This window comes from Aotus nancymaae, unplaced genomic scaffold (genome assembly GCF_030222135.1).
Source record: "Aotus nancymaae isolate 86718 unplaced genomic scaffold, 86718_ANA_hifiasm-v0.15.2.pri h1tg000097l, whole genome shotgun sequence".
NCBI classification, from domain to species: domain Eukaryota; kingdom Metazoa; phylum Chordata; class Mammalia; order Primates; family Aotidae; genus Aotus; species Aotus nancymaae.
The window spans coordinates 878,420-894,483 of NW_026988512.1; the positions used below are offsets into that span (position 1 = coordinate 878,420).

General features: G+C 44.9%; 1 protein-coding gene across 1 annotated transcript; it reads left to right on the top strand.

Moving 5' to 3' along the window:
• Positions 1–1,155: 1,155 nt before the first annotated feature.
• LOC135271906 (glyceraldehyde-3-phosphate dehydrogenase-like) lies at positions 1,156–2,273 on the top strand. The gene has a single exon (XM_064370035.1). The coding sequence runs from the start codon at positions 1,183–1,185 to the stop codon at positions 2,188–2,190; it is 1,008 nt and encodes a 335-aa protein (XP_064226105.1). The 5' UTR covers positions 1,156–1,182; the 3' UTR covers positions 2,191–2,273.
• The last annotated feature ends 13,791 nt before the right edge of the window (positions 2,274–16,064 follow it).

Consider the following 16,064-nt stretch of genomic DNA (forward strand, 5'->3'; position numbering starts at 1 on the left):
ATGCCTGTAATCCCAGCACTTTGGGAGGTTGAGGCATGAGGCTCCCTTAAGCTCAGGGATGGACAACGTGGTGAGATTCTATCTCTGCAAAAACTAAATAAAAATTAGCCAGCTATGATGGCACATGTCTGCAGTCCCAAGACTCAGGAGGCTGAGGGAGGAGGATCACTTGTGTCCAGGAGTTTGAAGCTACAGTGAGCTGTGACTGCACCACTGCACTCCAGCCTGGGCAACAGAAAGAGAGCCAGTCTCCAGAAAAAAAATAAAGATAGACAGAAAAGCCAAAGAAATATTTTTCTTGTTCATGAATGGATGAATGGTTTCCAAATGTAGTGCTTAGATTAGAAAAACAAACCAAAAAAAGTCCTCAACTATAACTATGTTAAGTATGAAACTCTATGTCAAAAACAGATAGTTTAAAATTCTTGCAAAGATTTATTATGAAGCATTGCTTTATAAAAAGGTAAGTCACAGAGGAGTATTCCAGAAACCAAAGGGTGCATTTCTACAATTTGTCAAAAGCATATCTCATTCATTTCTCGGTATTTGCCAGTACAGCCTATGAACCCTTGATGTTTTTCTCCAAGGGAAGTTGATATACATGTGTTTAAATACATTTAACTCCAACAGAGCCATGCAGGCGCACACATGAAGAACACACAGGTTCCGGTGCATGTGGACTGATTCAGCACCTACAAAAGAGAAATATAAAGTGGAAACGAAAGTGGGTATTTTTGGTCCTTTCTGTATTTTCAAATTAGTATTTATAGCATGTAGCAATGGTTAGAATGAATGAGTGAATGCATGCCATGTACTTAGTTGTAAGAATATAAAAAGCACTTCACTCTGAGAGGCTGAGGCGGGCAGATCATCTGAAGCCAGGAGTTCAAGACCAGCATGGTCAACATGGTAAAACCTCATCTCTATTAAAAATACAAAAAATTAACCGGGTGTGGTGGCAGGCGCCTGTAATCCCAGCTACTCGGGAGGCTGAGGCATGAAAATTGCTTGAACTCAGTAGGCAGAGCCTGCAGTGAGCCAAGATCGAGTCACTGCACTCCAGCCTGGGCAGCAGAGTGAAGCTATGTCTTAAAAAAAAAAAGCACTTGAGGCTCTCTGCTCCTCCGGTTCCACAGATAGCCGTCGCTTGCCTGTCATCGCCAGCCACATCCCTGAGACACCATGGGGAAGGTGAAGGTCGGAGTCAACGGATTTGGTCGTATTGGCCGCCTGGTCACCAGGGCTGCTTTTAACTCTGGTAAAGTGGATATTGTCGCCATCAATGATCCCTTCATTGACCTCAACTACATGGTCTACATGTTCCAGTATGATTCCACCCATGGCAAATTCCATGGCACTGTCAAGGCTGAGAACGGGAAGCTTGTCATCAATGGAAATCCCATCACCATCTTCCAGGAACGAGATCCCTCCAAAATCAAGTGGGGCGATGCTGGCGCTGAGTACGTGGTGGAGTCCACTGGCGTCTTCACCACCATGGAGAAGGCTGGGGCTCACTTGCAGGGGGCAGCCAAAAGGGTCATCATCTCTGCCCCCTCTGCTGATGCCCCCATGTTCGTGATGGGCGTGAACCATGAGAAGTATGACAACAGCCTCAAGATCGTCAGCAATGCCTCCTGCACCACCAACTGCTTAGCGCCCCTGGCCAAGGTCATCCATGACAACTTTGGTATCGTGGAAGGACTCATGACCACTGTCCACGCCATCACTGCCACCCAGAAGACCGTGGATAGCCCCTCCGGAAAACTGTGGCGTGATGGCCGTGGGGCTCTCCAGAACATCATCCCTGCCTCTACTGGCGCTGCCAAGGCTGTGGGTAAGGTCATCCCTGAGCTGAACGGGAAGCTCACTGGCATGGCCTTCCGTGTCCCCACTGCCAACGTGTCAGTGGTGGACCTGACCTGCCATCTGGAAAAACCTGCCAAATATGATGACATCAAGAAGGTGGTGAAGCAGGCATCAGAGGGCCCCCTCAAGGGCATCCTGGGCTACACTGAACACCAGGTGGTGTCCTCTGACTTCAACAGTGACACCCATTCTTCCACCTTCGATGCTGGGGCTGGCATTGCCCTCAACGACCACTTCGTCAAGCTCATTTCCTGGTATGACAATGAATTTGGCTACAGCAACAGGGTGGTGGACCTCATGTCCCACATGGCCTCCAAGGAGTAAGACCCCTGGACCACCAGCCCCAGCGAGAGCACGAGAGGAAGAGAGGCCCTCACTGCTGGGGAGTCCCTACCACACTGAGTCCCCCACCACACTGAATTGTTCCTCCTCACAGTTTCCATGCAGACCCCTTGAAGAGGGAGGGGCCTAGGGAGCCCCACCTTGTCGTGTACCATCAATAAAGTCCCCTGTGCTCAGCCAAAAAAAAAAAAAAAAAAAAGCACTTGAAATTAATGCTACCCGTTACTATTACTATTATTTTTGTCATTATTACACTCACTGACCTACATTGGCGTTCTGATGAGGATCGCAGGTGATGGTTTGCAAGGACAGAAGGGTCACGAGATGTAAGCTCCGCCCAGGTTTGGTTTCCCTGTGACTCCCGCCAACGGAGCCTCTTGACGTAGAAACAACTATTAGACCAGACTCGTTTTCAGTTTTTAGAATGCCATGTCAGAGTGCAGTGGTTAGAATACACCCATTTAAGTGGAAGAGCATTAAATCTGATGTCAGCATCTAGCTTATTAAGAATAAATTACTTCTATCACATTTAACTTGAAAAAATTGTGGTTCTGTTTTATTCTTTAATTTTGAAATTTTACAACAAATTTAACAAGCATTTATTTATTTATTTAGTTGTTTATTTATTTTGAGACAGGCTCTCACTCTTGCCCAGGCTGGAGTACAGTGGCGTGATCTCGGCTCACCGCAACCTCTGCCTCCCGGGTTAAAGTGATTCTGCTATCTCAGCCTCCAGAGTAGCTGAAACTACCAGCACCTGCCACCATGACTGGCTAATTTTTGTAGTTTTTTGGTAGAGATGGGGTTTCACCATGTTGGCCAGGCTGGTCTCAAACTCCTGACCTCAAATGATCCACACGCCTTGGCCTCCCAAAGTGCTGGGATTACAGGCATGAGCCACTGTATTCAGCCAAGAAGTAACATTTAGAAAGATTGAATTGATGTGGCTGTTTCTACTTCTGTTTCTTCTGATGTTAAAAACTAAATTCAAATGACACATGATGGAAGTAGAGGAAGAAGGGAGTAGTTTAAATGACAGATGTTGACATTTCCTAGAAAGTGGTATCTGGTATTTTCTAAGCATTCCCTCCCCCAAAAGCATGTATCTATTAGAGGCATATCTGATTTTAGTGTGCTTTGCTTTATTGCACTTTGCAGATATTGCATCTCTTTTACAGATTGAAGGTATGTGGCAACGCTTCATCGACACAAGTCTATCAGCACCATTTTTCAAACAGCGTGTGCTCACTTCCTGAATCTGGGTCATGTTTTGGTAATTCTCATGATATTTCAAACTTTATCATTACTACCATATCTGTTAAAGAGATCTGTGATCAGTGATCTTTGATGTCACTATTATAATTTTTTTGTTTTTTTGTTTTGTTTTGTTTTTTGTTTTTTTTGAGACTGGAGTGTCACTCTGTCACCCAGGCTGGAATGTAGTAGTGTGACCATAGCTCACTGCAGCTTCAAACTACTGGACTCAAGGGTTCCTCCTTCCTCAGGTTCCTCAGTAGCTGGAATTACAGGTGTGAGCCGCCATGACTGGCTTTGTAATTGTTCTGGGGTACCATGGATCTCCATTCATGTAAGATGGTAAACTTAATCTACAAATGTGTGATTTCTGACGGCTTCACCAGCTAGCTGTCCCCTCATCTCTCACCCTCTCCTGTAGTCTCCCTATTCTCTGCGACACAATGATATTTTAGGCCAATTAATAACCTACAATGGCCTCTCAGTGTTTAAGTGAAAGGAAGAATCCCACATCTCTCACTTTAAATCAAAAGCTAGAGATGATTAAGCTTAGTGAGAAAGGCATGCTAAGAGCTGAGACAGGCTGAAAGCTGGGCCTCTTGTGCCAAAGTTAGCCAAGCTGTGAACACAAAGGAAAAGTTCTTATAGGACTTGTGTGCTTGTGCTCCAGTGAACACACGAATGATAAAAAGCCTTATTGCTGATGCAGAGAAAGTTTGGGTGGTCTGGTTAGATCAAACCAGCCACAGCATTCCCTTAAGCTATGCCTAATCCAGGGCAAGGCCCTAATACTCTTCGATTCTATAAAGGCTGAGAGAAGTGAGAAACTGCAGAAGTGTTGGAAGCTAGCAGAGGTTGGTTCATGAGACTTAAGGGAAGAAGCCGTTTCCATAACATAAAAATGCAAGGTGAAGCAGCTAGTGCTAACTTAGAAGCTGCAATAAACTGTCCAGAAGATCCAGCTAAGATCGTTGATGAGGCTGCTGCACTGAACAACAGATTCTTAATGTACAGGAAAAAGCCTTCTATTGGAAGAAGATGCCATCTAAGGCTTTCATAGTTAAAGAGGAGAAGCCAATGCCCACATTTAAAGGACAGCTGACTCTCTTGTAAGGCTCATTTACCATCCCGAACATCCTGAGGGTCTTAAGAATGATGCTAAATCCCCTCTGCCTGCGCTCTAAAAAGGGAACAACAAAGCCCTGCTTTCAGCACATTTGTTTACAGCATGCTTTACTGAATATTTTAAGCCAACTGTTGAGGCCTCCTGCTCAGAAAAAAAGATTCGTTTCAAAATATTACTGATCATTGACAATGCACCTAGTCATGTACAGAGACTAATATTATTTTCCTGCCTTCTGACACAGCATCTATTCTGCAGCCCCATTAATCAATGAGTAATTTTGACTTCCAAGTCTTAGTTCTCAAAAAATACATTTTGTAGGCCTATAGCTGTCACGGATAGTTACTCCTTTGATGGATCTGGGCAAAGTAAATTAAAAACCTTATGGAATGAATTCATCATTCTAGATGTCATTAAGAACACTCACAATTCACAAGATGAGGACAAAGTATCAACATTTACTAGAGTTTGGGAGAGGTTGATTCCAACCCTCATGGATGACTTTGAGGGGTTCAAGACTTCAGTAGAAGAAGTAACTGTAGATGTGGTAGAAACAGGAAGAGAACTAGAATTAGAAGTAGAGTCTGAAGATGTGACTGAATTGCGGCACTCATGATAGAGCTTTAACAGATGAGGAGTTGCTTCTTACAGATGAGCAAAGAAAGTGGTTTCTTTCTTTCTTTCTTTCTTTTTAGATGCAGTTTTACTCTTATCGGTCAGGCTGGAGTGCAGTGGCACAAACTTGGCAACCTCCGCCTCCCAGGTTCAAGCGATTCTCCTGCCTCAGTTTCCCAAGTAGCTGGGATTACAGGTGCCCACCACCACGCACACCTGGCTAATTTTATTTATTTATTTATTTATTTATTTGGTATTTTTAGTAGAGATGGAGTTTCCCCATGTTGGGAAGGCTAGTCTCGAACTCCTGACCTCAGGTGATCTGCTGGCCTTGGCATCCCGACGTGCTGGGATTACAGGCAAGAGTCACTGTGCCCGGCCTTTTGTTTGTTTGTTTGTTTGAGATGGAGTCTCACTCTGTTTCCCAGGCTGGAATGCAGTGGCACGATCTCAACTCAGTGCAATTTCCACCTCCTGGGTTCAAGTGATTCTCCTGCCTCAGCCTCCCAAGTAGCTGGAATTACAAGCACATGTCACCATGCCCAGCTAATTTCTGTACTTTTAGTAAAGACAGGGTTTTGCCATGTTGGCCAGGCTGGTCTCGAACTGCTGACTTCAGATGATCTGTCCACCTGGCCAGAAAGTGGTTTCTTGAGATGGAATCTACTCCTTGTGATTCCATGGAGTGAAGATTATTTTCTTTTTGAGACGTAGTCTTGCTCTGTCACCTAGGCTGGAGTGCAATGGCACAATCTCGGCTCACTGCAACCTCTACCTCCCAGGTTCAAGTGATTCTCCTGCCTCAGCCTCCCCAGTAGCTGGGATTACAGGCACCTGCTACCATACCCCAATAATTTTTGTATTTTTAGCAGAGGCAGAGTTTCACCATGTTGACCAGGCTGGTCTTGAACTCCTGACCTCAGGTGATCTGCCCACTTCACCCTCCCAAAGTGCTGGGATTACAGGCATGAGCCACTGTGCCTGGCTGGAATGAAGATTCTGCGAACATTGTTGAAATTACAACAAAAAATTTAGAATATTCCATAAACAGTTGATAATGTAGCAGCTAGGGTTAAGAGAATTGAGTCTAATTTTGGAAGAATTTCTGCCGGTAAAATGTTATAAAACAACATCTAGGCCAGGTGCAGTGGCTCATGCCTGTAATCTCAACACTTTGGGAGGCCGAAGTGGGCAGATCACCTGAGATCGGGAGTTCGAGACCAGCCTGACCAACATGGACTAATCTTGTCTCTACTAAAAATACAAAAAATTAGCCAGGCATTGCTGGTGCTGGCCTGTAATTCCAGCTACTCAGGAGGCTGAGGCAGGAGAATCACTTGAACCTGGGAAGCAGAGGTTGTGGTGAGCCAAGATCACACCATTGCACTCCAGCCTGGGCAACAAGAGCAAAACTCCGTCTCAAAAAAAAAAAAAATCTAATGCTACAGAGAAATCTTTTGTGAAAGGAAGAGCCAATCAATGTGGTAGACTTCACTGTTGTCTTCTTTTAAGAAATTGTCACAGCCACCCCAGACTTCAGCAATCACCATCCTGATCAGTCAGCAGCCATCAACATAGAGGCAAGACCCTCCACCAGCAAAGAGATGACACCTCACTGAAGATTCAGATGATCACTAGCATTTCTTAGCAATAAAATATTTTTAAATTAAGGATTATACATTGTTTTTCAGACAATACTATTGCACATGCGGTGTAGTGTGAACATAACTGTTACATGCACTAGGAAATTTTCAAAATTCCTGTGACTCACTTTCTCGTGTTATTTGCTTTATTGTGGTGACCTGGAGCTGAACTCACAATATCCAAGGTACATTTGTCTATAAATAGAATACTGATTTATTTATTTATTTTGGAGGTGGGGTCTTGCTCTGTCACCCAGGCTGGGGTACAGTGGTGCGATCTCAGCCCGCTGCCGTCTCTGCCTCCTGGACTCAAGCATCTCAAGTCTTCCCATCTCTGCCTCTCTAGTAGCTGGAACTACAGGCGCACACCACCACACTCAACTAACTTTTTAATGCTTTGCAGACGTAGGGTCTCGCTATGTTGCCCAAGCTGATCTTGAACTCCTGAGCTCTTGTTATCCTCTCCCGCCTCCAAAAGTGCTTACAGGCAGGAGCCACCACAGTCAGCCTGAATTATCGTTAACAGTGGCCAGGATCTGTACTGTAAAACATGGAAGTGTCTTTAAATGCAATATATCCCTTTCTGTTCCATTCTCTGGCTCCTAGTACTTCCTCCTGCGTGTTATTTGAATTATACCAATTCATCTCCCCTATCGGACTTAAAGTTTTCTAGGAATAGATATTATTTTATCTTTGATCTCCAGAGTGTTCCCTTGCGGGCTTTAGAACATAATAGCCTCTTGACTACTACTTAGACAAATACGTTAATCAATTATTCAATGAGTATTAGTGATCTTGACGCTGTGGAGGATGCAGATATATATGAGAAATAGCTCCCATCTGAAAGAAATTTCGAATAAAATAGAATAGACAGGACTCTCGATAGGCACACAGAGAGGCAGGTAGACAGGTGAAAAGCAACAGTAAATTCTTCCTGTTTAAGGATGATGAAAATCAAAATGGTGATTCCAGGAGGGAGACCACCTGCCGTGTTCTCATCCTGGAATCTCCTCCAGTGTCTAGTGTTATTTACTGTGTATGCTAAGTGTCTGCTGTTTGTGGATCGAATCAATGAACACGATACAGGCTGCGAGATTTGAATGTGAACTTAGAGCTCACAGTCTCACCTCCTTATGTTACAGATAAGAGTTGCCCTAGATGACGATCCCCTCCCCGCAGACCCTCCTCCTGCGTCTCCATTTCTCAAGACCAGGGTCATACTTCCTCCTCCTGGCAAAGTCTTTGCTGACTATCTCCGTGCAAAGTGACCTATGAATTCTTAGAGAGCTCAGGTTCTTTCTCTTTCTTTGTTTCTTCCCTTCCTTCTCTTTTTCCTTTTCATTGTTACACATTGTTCATGATATTCACTCACAATTTTTTTCTGCTTCTACTCTATAGCAGTTCATATTAAGATTTTTAAAAATTTCAAGAATGCATATATACAGAAAAGATGATAAAACATAAAACCAAATGCCCACTGTCCAGATTCATCAAGTGTTCACATTTTGCCACATTTGCTTTAACTCTTTTTTTTTTTTTTTTTTTTTTTTTTTTTTTGAGGCGGAGTTTCGCTCTTGATACCCAGGCTGGAGTGCAATGGCGCGATCTCGGCTCACCGCAACCTCCGCCTCCTGGGTTCAGGCAATTCTCCTGCCTCAGCCTCCCGAGTAGCTGGGATTACAGGCACGCGCCACCGTGCCCAGCTAATTTTTTGTATTTTTAGTAGAGATGGGGTTTCACCATGTTGACCAGGATGGTCTCGATCTCTTGACCTCGTGATCCACCTGCCTCGACCTCCCAAAGTGCTGGGATTACAGGCTTGAGCCACCGCGCCCGGCCTGCTTTAACTCTTTATTTAGACATACGTAACAAAACTATACAAATTCACCTGAGAGAAAATGCTCCAATGTTACTGTAGTCATTTCCCCTGTGAAGGGAGGACATGGCGAAGTGATGGGACAGGCATGAAGCTTGGGAATGAATTCTTAACTGCCTCTAAAACACTGATAGCAGCTGGCCATGGTGGCTCAAGCCTGTGATCCTAACACTTTGGGACGTTGAGACAGTGAGACCACTTTAGGTCAGGAGTTCGAGACTGGCCTGGCCAATATGGTGAAACTCCATCTGTACTAAAAAATGCAAAAATTAGACTGGCGTGGTGCCACATGCCTGTAATCCCAGCTACTTGGGAGGCTGAAGCAGGAGAATTGCTTGAACCAAGGAGGTGGAGGTTGCAGTGAGCCGAGATCATGCCACAGCACTCCCGCCTAGGGGATAGAGGAAGACTTAGTCTCAAAAAAAAAATTGACAGCAACAGAAACACACTGGAAACTGGTCTTTATTTGTGCTGTCCTCTCCCTCCACTCTCATTTAAACACCAGATGGCTCTCTGTCATCTGGCTGAGGCTGTGGGGCACTGAGACACAGTGTCCTGTGTTTAAGCCGTGTCTCAACAATGAAGTCAAGTGCAAGCATCCGGAGGGAAGGGGCTTTGTCTCGGGCTTGTCTTCCGCTCACCACGGAGCCATATGGAGCATATTATAGGCTTATTTCATTTTATTATATCATGCAGTTCCCATGAATAGGGCATATGCAGCTCATTTTTAACATTTTAAAAAGAATCTATCTCCCAAATTATGAACTTCGCAACGTCTTCATTTATCATCTCACTGCTAGTCTTCCCAAGAATGTTGTAAATGTAGCCAGTCAGATTTACATATGATCTCTAGATTGTTTCCAAGGGATTCCCATTACAATGAGGATGAAAAATTGCCAAAGACCATTTCCAACCCATCTGCACATACTGTGCTTTAGGGATTCATTAGACACATTTTCTTTGCCTTTTTTGAAGATGAACTGTTGCAATGTTGCCGCGGTGGGGCAGATGTAATCTTCCCTGGCCTGATCCTCTGCAGATGCTCAGCTGCATGGTGGATTGAATGTCTCAAAGGTCAATAACTCTTTCTATCATTTTTCATTAAAGTGCTTGGAGTGGGCAGTTCCTGCACGAATAATTACTCGGAACCTGGCATACAATTCTTGTTCACCCCAGCAAGTTAGCCTTGAGAATTCAACTCCAAAGCCAGCCCTTGACAGGTTTTTGTGGGAGTTTCACCTCACACCTTGGAACAACTGAAACATCTTAGGAAATCCATATTTCCAAAGTGCGAGTTCCCAGGCTGGGTGCACAGAGTACAGCGATTCCGGTGCCTGCCCCATAGGAAAAGGAAGGGAAATTGGGGGAAGGGAGAAACATCATGCCTGCTTCCTGGAATTGCTTTTGCTTCAAACCTTGCTTTCCTCTAGGTTCAGGGAGAGTCAAGAAAGCTGCCATTACTCTAAATTCTAGGCTCTGATAATGTAACCCAGCTCCCAAGAACAGCCGCAGCGTGAAGCAGAACCTCGCTGACCAACGGGACGCCTTGGTTTAAATCCAGTGCTGCTGGCCAGAGATGGATGTCCTGAGGGACAGAGGCAGGGGCAGGGTCTGGGGAGACAGAAACAATGGTATCCCGAGTGGCTCATGGCAGGTCATGCTGGACCGTGACCTGCCATGAGCTCTGCAAGTGTTCTGTGGCCGAGTCATCTGTGCAACCACCCGAGGAGGCTCTGGTTCAGCTGATCTGTTCATTAAAGTGTCTTTGATTACAAATAATTCAAACTATTCTGGTTGGGATCAACCAAAAAGAGAAGTGAGGTGACTCCGAGAAGCAAAATGCAGCTGGATATCCCAGGCCTGCAGAGGATGGGAGCCTCCCAGCACAGGGGGCCACAGGGACCACTGCTCCAGAGCAGCGCTGTCAAACGACATAAAACTCCAAACATGTGAGCAATATTAAATTTTCTACTAGCCACATTTTAAAAAGGGAAAAAAGACAGGAGGAATTGATTTCCATGATATATTTTAATTCAATATTTAAAATATGATCATTTTAACATAGAACCACAGAATATCAATGAAATATTTTGAATCTTTTTTTTAATATTCAGACATGGAAATCCAGTGTGGATTTTACACACCCGGCACATCTCTATGATGGAGGAGGATTGGGACACACTGATCCATCATTCCTGTATTTTACGGACTGAGAACTGAGGCCAAAAGTGTTTATTTAACCCGCTTGCAGACACTGGCCTTTTTTGCCCTGCCGTACAGCTGTAGTTTGTCGGGGCAGGGGTGCAGCTTTGGTGACTTTATTTCTCCACGGTCTCAGTGAGTGCTCCCAGCTCCCCAGGGAGGGGTTGGCCCTTCCTAAACCTATGGAATGGGGGAACTTTGGTTATATATGATTCATTCCTGAATACTTCAGAATCCTGCTAGGTCACGTCAGCCCTTCTGAGCCAATCTCAGACCTCAGGCCTCAGGGGTATCTTTTCTTCTCTTCCCTTCTCTATCTCCAGTTCCAGTGGAGTTCCAGTAAACCAGATGGTAAGAGGGGTGGGAGCTCTGATTTGTAGCATCTGCCTATTTTGGTGGTATAAATACTCTCACTGTGGCCAATTTCAAGCTATCAACATGACATCAGCCTGTCTGCAAAAATCCTGAAAATTTATCAGCTGGGTCTTGAGACCCAGGGCAAGCTGGACCCAGCTCATCACTGCAGCATTACCAAAACATTGCCTCCCCTGAGCCATGCCCGTTCTATTCTCTCACATCTTTCTGTTCCCCAGGGGTGCCATGTGCTATGGACACTGCCTTCAGAGCTGGTCGGACAGGCCTAACTCGAGTCTGTCTCTCTCTCCCTTGGGTTTTTCTTTTCCTATTCCTTCCTTTTTTCTTTTTTTTTTTTTTTTTTTTTTTTTTTTTTTGACATTTGAATTGATGTTAACTCACTTACAGGATGTTGGAGAGGATTAGAGAAAATCCTTGTGAAGCCCACATGTAGGAGGTACTCCATATATGCCACTATTAGCATTTTTCTTTTTCTGTTTCTTTTTCTTTTGAGACAAAGTCTTTCTCTGTCATTCAAATGGAGTGCAGAGGCGCAATCACAGCTCACTGCAGCCTCAACTTCCCAGGCTCAAGCGATCCACCTGCCCCAGCCACCTGAGGAGCTAGCACTACAGGCAGGAGCCACCACACCCAGCTAATTTCCTCAGATTTTTTTGTAGAGACGGGGCTCTTACCATGTTGCCCAGGCTGTTCTCAAACTCCTGGGCTCAAGCAGTCCTCCCACCCTAGCCTCCCAAAGTGCTGGGATTACAAGGGTGAGCCACTGAGCCTGGCCTCCTTTTTGAATTTTTAACATACGAAACATACAAACTCACACAGCCATCCAGAACTAAAGCCGGCATTAGAACCCAGAAAAGCCCCTTCAAGGATTCCATACTAAATTGCCAAAACTGACTGGTTCAAGATGGTGTGAAAAGTTAGATGTTTCTTCTGACGTTTGCATGTATCCTTTGGAGCAAGTCGGGGTAGGACCACAGGGAGCAGAGGTGAAATCGTCATCGGGAATTGTGACAATGCTGAAATGGAAAATCATGTGAGGACCTGTGCCAGTTTCCTAGGACTGCCAGAATGACGTACCACAGGCTGGGTGGCTTACAACAGCAGAAATGTATTCTCTCACAGTTCTGTGGCTAGAAGTCCAAAATCGAGGTGTTGGCAGGACCACGTTCTCTCCAAAATCTCTTCCTTGCCTTTCCCAGCTTCTCACAGTCCCCGGCATTCCTTGGCTTGCAGCAGCACAAGTCCACTTCTGCTTTTGTCTACAGCGGGCAGGAGAGCGGTTTTCTCTCTGTGTGTCTCTTTCACCCACTTCTTATAAGGACACTAGTCCTATTGGATCAGGGCCACCCTAGTGACCTCATCTTAACTTGATGACATCTGCAAATGCCTTGTTTCCACATAAGATCCCATTCACATGTACTGGGATTAGAAGCTCAACATACCTGTCAGAGGACACACTCCAGCCCATAACAGATCCTTTGTGAGACCTCGATATTACAACATAAAATCTATAGATGTTATTCTGAGCATTCCAGCCTCCTTTCCCCAACCAAAAGAAAAGCTTTTTTGTTTGTTTTTGAGACGGAGTCTCACTCTGTCGCCTGGGCTGGAGTACAGTGGTGCAATCGCGGCTCATGCAATCTCTGCCTCCCCGGTTCAAGTGATTCTCCTGCCTCAGCCTCCCGAGTAGCTGAAATTACAGGGACGTGCCACCACAACCAGTTAATTTTTCTATTTTTAGTAGAGACAGAGTTTTGCCATATTAGCTAGCTGATCTCAAGCTCTTGACCTCAAGTGATCCTCCCACCTCAGCCTCCCAAAGTGCTAGGGTTACAGGCGTGAGCCAAGGCGCCTGACCTACAATATCAAATCTCTAGATGTTATTCTGGGTATTCCAGTCTCCTTTCCCTAAACAAAAGGAAAGCTTTTTTTTTTTTTTTTTTTTTTTAATGAGGGGCAGAGTCTCATCCTATCACACAAGCTCCAGGCTGGAGCAAAGTGGTGTGATCACAACTTACTGCAGCCTCAAACTCCTGGGCTCAAGTAATCCTCCTGCCTCATCCTCAGGAGTAACTGTAACTACAGGTGTGGAGCAGCATACCTAGTTAATTTTTATTAATTTTATTTTTGTAGCGACGGAGTCTCACTGTGTTGCCCAGGCTGGTCTCAAACTCCTGGCGTTAAGCAATTTTCTTGCCTCAGCCTCACAATATGCTGGGATTACAGCTGTGAGCCGTTGCCCCTGGCCTAGAAACACATTTTTAAATAATCCTAAATGAAACCAATGTATGTTAAATCTTTGTTGACAACAGTGGAGAATCTGGGTCCCTTCTCAAACTCCCTCTGGCTAAATGTACTCAGCAAATCTGTTTCTCAGCAAGAGGAATGTGAGCCCACAGATACTAAGAGGTCTGCCACAGCCACACAGCACTAGAACTGAGTGGGGAAGCTCGGATGTGTGGCATATAGTTTTATTAGGTTAATGCAAAAGTAATTGCCACGTTTGCCATTACTTTTAATGGCAAATGTCGCAATTACTTTTGCACCAACCTAATAGCTTTCTTTTTTTGAGATGGTGTCTTGCTCTATCGCCAGGCTGGAGTGCAGTGGCAAAATCTTGGCTCACTGCAACCTGTGCCTCCTAAGTTCAAATGGTTCTCCAGCCTCAATCTCCCGAATAGCTGGAACTACAGGCACACGCCACCCCCTACCCCGAGTAATTTTTGTATTTTTAGTAGAGACAGGGTTTCACCATGTTGACCAGGATGGTTTCTATCTCCTGACCTCATGATCCACCCACCTCAGCCTCCCAAAGTGCTGGGATTACACTCGTGAGCCACTGCGCCCGCCCTAATAGCTTTCTTTCCAATCTCTTCCATCCCTCCTCTACGCTGGCTCTCTTACAATGTGTTTGTAGTTCACTCATTCATTCATTCAACAAGTAGGGATTCAGTGCCTACCACTAAAGGGCAATATTGCGTAGAATGTGAGTCATGCCTGCATTTGCTTTTTGGCTCTTACTGCTGTGTGACTTTGGGCAAGCTGCTTCACATCTCTGTGCTGTCTGTAAAAAGAGAATATAACAATACCCATATCATTGAGTTGGTGGGAGGGTTATAGGTCATGGTACACATAAGGCACTTGCCACAGAGCCTGGTTAAGCACTGAGTACATGTCACTTATCAATATTTGCTGGTTACTAAGTGCCTGGCCCTGAATCAGACCCTGGAGACACCGTGACAAGAAGACAGACCAGGCCTGGCTCAAGGGGCTACAGTTCAGTGGAGACCACTGGCTTCCAAATGAACACAACAACTTCAGATTTCAAACACGGTATTTTGAAAAATCTCATTTCTACAGGAATTACCTTGGGCCCCTCTGAGTTTCTAACTTCGTGGCCGGATAGGTTAAGAGAAAATCATCTGAGCCAGTCAAAATTTTCCAATCCAATCCAATTCACTCCAATCCAGCCCAATGCTTTGATGCCGTTATCCACACATAGGGGATTTATATGTAGGATGGAAGTAGGGAAAGGGGTAAGAGATGGGCCATTCATTTACTCTTCCCATAGGACTCTCGAGTATGGGTGCTGCTGAAATAAAGAAGAAAGAAGAAACAAAGGGGTTGACACAATTGGAGTTTCACCAATATAAGCCTGAAAGCAATTTTCATCCACTCCACACATCCTCTAGGCACATTAAAAGAAAAATGTACAATCCTTTCAGGGCTCAGTCCAGTGAGAAACATCCCGACTTGAGTTTTACAGCAATCACTCTGGCAAGTGGGAGGCAGCAGGTACTGAGACATGGTCAGTGTGACCCACGCCAGGAGGGCTGTTTCTGGGCAGCGGTAGGAGGCCTTCCAGAGCCAAGAGACAGGCCTTTGCCTCTTACAAGAAACTCCTTTTGGTGCATATGTGTACTGAACCCATTTATACACCATCTTCTATCTGCAATGAATCTATGAGCCAGTTCTGATTTCACATATCCAAGCATAAAATTAAGAACTATTTGTATTTTGCATTTTTGACTTACATTTTTACTTTTTTTCAAGAGGACATATTATAGCTGTCAGAGGCATGTGAACTAGAGCAACTCCATCTTGAATGGGGGCTGGGTAAAATGAGGCTGAGACTTACTGGACTGCATTCCCAGACGGTTAAGGCATTCTAAGTCGCAGGATGAGACAGGAGGCCAGCATGAGACACAGGTCATAAAGACCTTGCTGATAAAACAGGCTGCAATAAAGAAGCTGGATAAAACCAAATGACCATGAGAGTGACCTCTGGTCATCCTCACTGCTACACTCCCACCAGGGCTATGACAGTTTACAGATGCCATGGCAATGTCAGGAAGTTACCCTATGTGCTCCAAAAAGGGGAGGCAAAAATATTCCACCCCTTGTTTAGTATATAATCAAGAAACAACCATAAAAATGGACAACAAAATTGTAGTCTTGCCACACTTCAGTCATGTTGTAAGTTGTAAGTGCATGGGAGAAGCACAAGGGGCGCTGTTGAGGGAGCGCTGCAAGTAAAGGAAATCGATTCCCCTCCAGGAGTTAAACTGCAAAGCCAGCACCCACACCTAAAGCAGGAGCGCGAAAAGTGAGTACGTGCTGGCTTGGCAAAGAGGCTGTCCACTGGGGAAAATAAAGTTGAACCTCTTGCTCATCCAGATACAAAGATAAACTGCAGTTGGATTAAATGCCCAAGAGTGAAAGGCAAAACCAGTATGGTAAGAGAACTGCAATGGATGAGAGGCATCTT